Source organism: Lotus japonicus, chromosome 4, assembly GCF_012489685.1.
Source record: "Lotus japonicus ecotype B-129 chromosome 4, LjGifu_v1.2".
Lineage (NCBI taxonomy): Eukaryota > Viridiplantae > Streptophyta > Magnoliopsida > Fabales > Fabaceae > Lotus > Lotus japonicus.
In genome coordinates, this window is record NC_080044.1 from 50,005,826 (window position 1) to 50,012,728 (window position 6,903).

General features: G+C 35.9%; 1 protein-coding gene across 1 annotated transcript; it reads left to right on the plus strand.

Moving 5' to 3' along the window:
• Window positions 1–2,823: 2,823 nt before the first annotated feature.
• LOC130712888 (uncharacterized) lies at window positions 2,824–4,753 on the plus strand. Its single transcript, XM_057562704.1, has 2 exons — window positions 2,824–2,925; window positions 3,857–4,753. The coding sequence occupies exons 1-2, from the start codon at window positions 2,824–2,826 to the stop codon at window positions 4,751–4,753; spliced, it is 999 nt and encodes a 332-aa protein (XP_057418687.1).
• The last annotated feature ends 2,150 nt before the right edge of the window (window positions 4,754–6,903 follow it).

Genomic DNA, 6,903 nt, shown 5'->3' on the forward strand with positions numbered 1-6,903 from the left:
TTGCCCTCGGAATCTGTGACTTTAACAGGTTTGCCAGTTATCTGGGGTTCCCAGTATTTCCAAAATATCTTATTAAATGGTATGAAGGATACCTACGTGCATAACATTCTTTAAATTCAGTTTTCCTATTAATGGTAAATGTCATAACAATAACTGCAAGACAAAATTTATGACATACCTTTTCAGGCTGAGCAAAGTAACTGCAAAATCCTTTCACGTGGGGGTTATGTGCTGAGATCTCCATACCATCTGTTTCCAAAAGGTAACTACAAGTAAGGTTTTGTGTAGGGGATTTTCCCTCCACCTACGTGCCTTTTATGTGCAAAGATCTCCACTCCTTAGTGTAGTGTCCTTTTCAACTAGTTCAAAAAGAGAGTATGGTAACATCCTTTTATAGACAAACAGTGGCCACCTGACAATAAATACATTAGCAGAACGATCAACATCAGTCCCATTTACAGTATGTTTGAATTTTAGTTTCCAAAATGGTAGACCGGTGAGTTGTAGTGAATATGGATTTTCCAAATATGTTCAATAAATGTTGAAGTGATAAATTAAAGAGATGAAAGTTTTTTTGTTTTTTTTTTGTTTTTTTGAAATTAAGATGAAAGTTTGTTTTGGGTTAGTAGTGACTAGTGAGTAAGGTGTATGTGGTTCTTAATTTACCAAATATATAGCATTAACCTTTATCTTCCTTAAACACAGATTTTTTAAAAAAAACATTTCACGTTCAACAAATTTTAATGTTATTAGTTCAAAAAAATGTTTATCTTCAGTTATTACAATTTCTTAAAACAAGTCGTGTAAAATAAAACTATTACAAAAAAGGTGCTTGCTGTGGTACCTTAAGTCAATTCAAGGCGTGGTACCCAAAATGTATTAAATTAGTAGTAAAAAATAATATATCCATTAAAAGTTTGATTTTATTATATTATAGTAATGTAGTATTTCATTGTTAGAGATGTCAAATTTGTTTTGTTGTGTTTTTTAACCTTTTTTCTTTAGTCAAATATGGTCATTTGACGCGCATCGCCACCACCATCGTTCGTTTTCACTACTCGTCTATTTTTCATTAAAAAATAAATTTTATGGAATGAAGTTAATTAAAAAGTAAAATAAAATTTGAAAATGTCAAATTTATGTTGAACAACATAGAAATAATCTATTAAATAACATAATCTGGGTACACAACCAAAAAAAATTATGGGTACCACAGAATTTACCTAAAAAAAATGATGCATTTTAAGGAGAACTGCCAAAGTTACATAAAGACTAAAAACTTCTTTTGAGTGGCCCACTGAAAACAAACACAGCCGTAGTCGCCCACTTACTCGTACCCTCCCTCATCCTCTACTCGAAAGCGCACGAGGACCAACAATGCTTCATCTTTTGCAACGTAGCCTTTCTCATTACCTTTCATTTCACATCACTTTCAAATAGTAAACCTCGAGCTTCGAGATGCGAGATCTTGTCACCTTTAGCGTTTTGTCACATCATATCCTTTGTCACCTTTATGTAGTCTCTATAACCCAGACCCTGTGTGCGAGCCAAGGGATCAGCTTTATCGGATAATTATCTCTTCTCCTCCCTACTTGTTTGGCAGTTTCAAGAGTCTATGAATAAAAATATACGTAGAAATTAAAAGGGGGTGTGAATAACTACTACAATCTCTCCAAAGTAGGTTAGTTGTAATGTGATTTATGTTTGAAGCTTTTTATTTAGAAATATAGTTTGATATCATGAATCAAGTTTGGATAATACTATTGAAAACATTTGTTGGTTGTATATTTACTAAAATGGGTATGATTTTATAATAAAATTAATATGAAAATAATTCACTTATTATTATTTAACTCTCAAGGTCAAAGGTGATGGACTACGGGGCACATGTGAATTATAAGGGAATGGACGTTGCAGATGTGTATGCTATTATTATTTACATCTTTTCTCTTTCTACTCTCTTTCTCGTTATTATTTATTCCCAAGCATTCAAATGGAAATTCTGTATTAATGCTCTGTTTGGATGCAGAGAATAAAATATGAGAAAGGAATATATGAAGTTATTCTCAAAATCGTACCAGTGCATTCAAATTATTTGGCCACACATAATTTAAAGGAAGATTGACAGAACTTGGTGCTGTGAAACTGTGATGAAGAAGCGCGCGTGAAGTAGAAACGCGCAGAAAACTCGAAGGCCATTGGTGGGATATGCGGTGGGAGAAAATAGGAAGTTTGTAGGTCCGCGAAATTACAAAAAGGACACAATTTAACTTTCTTTTAATTTTGAGAATATTTTAGTCCAAATGCAAAAGGTTATAAAGGTCCCGGTCATATATGCTAACTTAACTCTTAAGAAAAACACATGTGGTAGTAGTAAGTTATAATTTACCAATAATGAAGTTCAAAAAAAAACATTTACCAATAAATAATAGGGATCCTAATTAATATTATCCTTTTTTTTTAAAAAATAAGTGCCTCTACTTTCACGAGCTTGAAGGAATTTTTATCCCATTTTTATAGGTTAAATATGTTGTTGGTTCTTGTGTTATAACTTATAAGGGTCAGATTGGTCCCTAATTTCTTTAGAGTAAGGTAACCATCCCTTGATTACCTTTTTTTATCTTCCTTGCCCCCGGCGGAGCTCCCGTGGTATTGACAAATGGCACCTTGGAAGCTTTGTAGCCGTACCAGTTATTTAATAATGGTGACTAATTTTAAAAATAAAATTTGCAATTAACATTAAATAAATATTTTTTTTCTTTTCACTTTTTTTGATTCAACATCATTAAAAGTTAAAAAAAAATTAAATTAAATATAATAAACATGGGTGCCTCCCACCCTGTCCTTCATCCATACAAGCTTCTTCATGTTCTTCCCATTTGCCAAGCACACGGGAGCTCTCACGGAGATAGGGTGTTTGTCAAGGTATTTGTCTTCAAAGGGTTGATTTCCGTACTTTACAAAAATAGAGACCAAACTCAAACGGACCAATGAATGAGTGGATCGTAAACATATTTTAACCCTATATCAATCACGCGTTTCCACGCGTCGTCCACTTAGATCGAGTTCTGGCACGGTCATCCGTTTCCGTAACGTACCAATTGAATGCCCTCACAAGTGCCGCGAATGTTATAAATTTCTTCGTGGTTGTTGTTAGAATAATATAAAACTATTAAAATGACCCTTACCCAATAGCTTAAGCTTTTGGGATTAAGTGGTTGTTTGACATGGTATCAGAGCCTCTGTGACTTAGCGGTCTAGAGTTCGATCCCCGCTCCCTTCACTTTCTAATTAAAAATGTGGAATTTAATTAAGCACATGGTAGTCGGGCCTGTGCTTTATCCACGCTTCAAGCCCAAAGGGCTCTTGCGTGAGGGGGCGTGTTAGAATAATATAAAACTATTAAAATGACCCTTACCCAACAGCTTAAGCTTTTGGGATAAGTGGTTGTTTGACAGTCGTAGTCTTTTGTCTTCACACCCATACCGAATTTCAAGCAAGAGCCTTTTGCATCTTCTAGTTTTCCAGTGTTCCCTATGTTCTTAACTTGTTTTGTGTTTCAAGCATGGAGTTAAGTGTTCATCACCTGTATGAGGTGTTATCTCGTGCACCCGCATACCTTAATTGTAAGTTTAGGAGTGTATCCCCCGAAGTAGATTTCTCAATGGAGCTCAATTATTGCCGTCAACAAGCCCGCAACATGCTTCAACGCGGCGACATGCACGTTTTCGCTTTCGCTGATGTTCCAGCACCTATGGGGATGGACTTCTATCATTTATTCAATAATGGTCCTTCACCAGGATTGCCAATTCAATTCTTGAACTTATTTAACAGTTATTGGAGAATTCTCGCTTAGTGGAATGGGTTGGTCCTGGTTGAATTTGAGATAGTGGATAGTAAGCCACCAAAACCGTGCATTTGCAATCCTGTCACAGGTTACTGGGCACTACTCAGATCTCCCATGGAAGATAGCAAAAATCGTCATGAACTTGGAATGCAGATCATATTCGTTCCATCTGACACAGTTGGGAACGATTATAAATTGATCTATATAGCGGGTGTTGAACATCGATGGTTACACCCATATGTGATCAAGGAATTTAACTTTGTTGAATATGATTGGCAGGTTATCGAAGGTGATCTTAATTTCGGGCTAAGGGGTTTGGAACTGGATCAAGTTGCAGTTGTCAATGATACTTTGTACATTATGTCAACCACTATCGATTACAGCGATGGAGAGCATTCAGTTTCGGAGGATAATCCACCCCCATTCATAGGGAAATACTCATTTGGGGAAAATAAAAAATCCACCCTACCCCTGCCTATTGAGGCTGCTCAGGATCCTTTTCATGGTGAATACGGGGTCTTCAAATGGGGTAGCCGATGGACGTCAACCGAGTCTCTGTGTCTAGTTCGAAATATTGGATCGACCTTTACTTTTTGGACTTCTTCTTTAGAAGGTGCGCCTGGTTCATGGGTCCTTATTCAAAACCTGAACATAGGACAGCTGGGGATTCTTGACGATCTAATCAAGGGTTTCACTGTTGTTAATGGAGAATGTTTGATATTCGCCACAAGGTTCGCGGTGTATGGTTTCAATGTAAACGACGATTATCCGTCGAAATTCAAAGTTCTTGGTCCAAACACAAGGAAGACTTATGTCAAATTCATCTCTTATTCGAGTACCTTTAGGCCTGTAAACTCGTCTATCAAAACTACCTTTCGGAATCTTCTTGCATTATTAACAATATAATTAAATGTAATTTACGTAATGTTTGTATCTCAGATGATGGTTTTTACATTTCCAGTAAAACCGTTCCCTTGTTTTTTCCTTGTTTGCGTATTAATAAACCAGGGTTGGAGATCATCTGTCACATATATTTGTCACCATCCTCTGTCCCTAATATCTCATTTCTCTTTCCCCTGCCTCTCTTTTGTCTCGCTTTTCCTCCTTCTTCTGTTGCTTTCCGCCTCCTTCCCAATCTGTTGTTTTCCGGCACAACATTGTTCATGGGTTTTGGTATGCTCTGCGAGATGTTTTTCGGTAAATGGAACAAAAATTTAAAAAACAATAACATATAATACAAGGATCCCAGGATTAAAACAAAATAAACTAAAATCATACCAAATGATGTTTTTTTGGAAAACTAATAAATTTTTATATAATTTTTTCCTCTTATACCCTTAGTTGATAAAATCTCCCTCATTTTTCACCTTTCATGTTAACTATCAAAATTCTTTGATTAATTACATATTTTTGAATCTATGTATAATTTAACAATTATACATCATTCCTCAAGTTTTTTCCCACTTGAGAGAATCCTCACGGTCTTCGAAGCAAGTCATGTGACGGGCGTATAATTAGGGACAGAGGTACATCGGCTTTAAATCTAATTCGATGCTTGGGACATCGCAGGCTAGGCCACAACAAAATTGACCACTTAAATTTTAAAAATTATATAGAATTCTAGCTTTTTTTTCTATGATGTGAGCGACCACTTAGACAAAACTTATATCAAAATGGTGTGATATGGCTTGTTTTTCATTTAACATTTGTGAACGGGCTCTTTGTTTAATTTTCCCAATAGCCCGTATGTCAAAACCATAATACAAAATATAATGAACAATTATAGAGCTTACAATACGCTTAGTAGTCCTATAAAATCTTGCAACATACTAATTGCATGCGACCACTTTAACACTTTAACGTAGTGGAACACATAACTAACTAATGAACTGCGAAGCCGAAAGAGATGATGTGCAGACCCCACTTGAACTTTATGGAAACTTAATCACCGTTTATAATAAAGGGCCACTTTAATTCCGCTGTTAGCGCCAATTCCAGCCCCTTCTCATTTGTTGAATCCATCATCAAAGCCAGAGCTGATAGCATTCTCATTTTATGATACTTGTGCTGCCCATAAGAAAATTACATCCCCATTAAAAATGTGAGGAACACTCTCAAATTAATTTAAGGTTACCATCTAAAGTTGTCATTGAAAACAGCAATACGATTTTGCTTATTAGAAGAAAAATGTAAAATATAAATGAGTATAGGTTTTACTCACATCACACGCGTAATGGCCAGTAAAATCATGGTTCATCCGCCCTCTGAACTCGCTCATGTTGAGTCGAAGCCAGTAGAGGACCCAATCAGCGGAAGTCTCACTTTATTACAAACATAGTAACGTTAAAAAATTATGAAATAACATTACAAGAATACGGGCAAAGAATAATATAAATGCAAGATAACATACCGTGTGTCACAGTCCGGAGTTCCGGTTGCCATTTTTATGCCCCATGAAGAGAACTGCGAAGCCACTCTCTTTATATTTGATGAATAGTTCCCGATAGAAATAATATCGGATATTGCAGCACACTATAATATTTATAAATTATGGTGCGTCAGACAAACTATTTTTTTGGTTGAGAAAAGGAACAAGGATGAACTATGGTGAGCAATTTCATTACCATTGATGAAATAATTCTCCTTTTCCGCTTTTTAATACTTAGATTGCTGTCTACGTGAAACACACTCTCATCCTTCAATGAAATTATAGCCAAAAACCAAAATCCATCCTCTAGTATGGGAAGGTATATCTGATGTAATTCCAAATGGGAGTAATAAAGAATTAATTGGAGTTTATAGCAACAAAGATACGAGTAATATTCGGGAATAGTAATGTTGTTCACAACTCACGTGCGAGAGGCAATCCAAAGGTGGCATCCAAGCAAGGCCGTAATATTTGAACAGTTCTTGCGCCGTTTGCTCATTTAATACAGAATCCTTATGGTAAGTGCACACGAAATTAAAATCGCAACAAAGATGAAATGATCATGTGTAAGAGTTATAGCGTACCGCAAAGGAAGGAGGTAAGACCCAGAGACTAGGGCAATCACTGT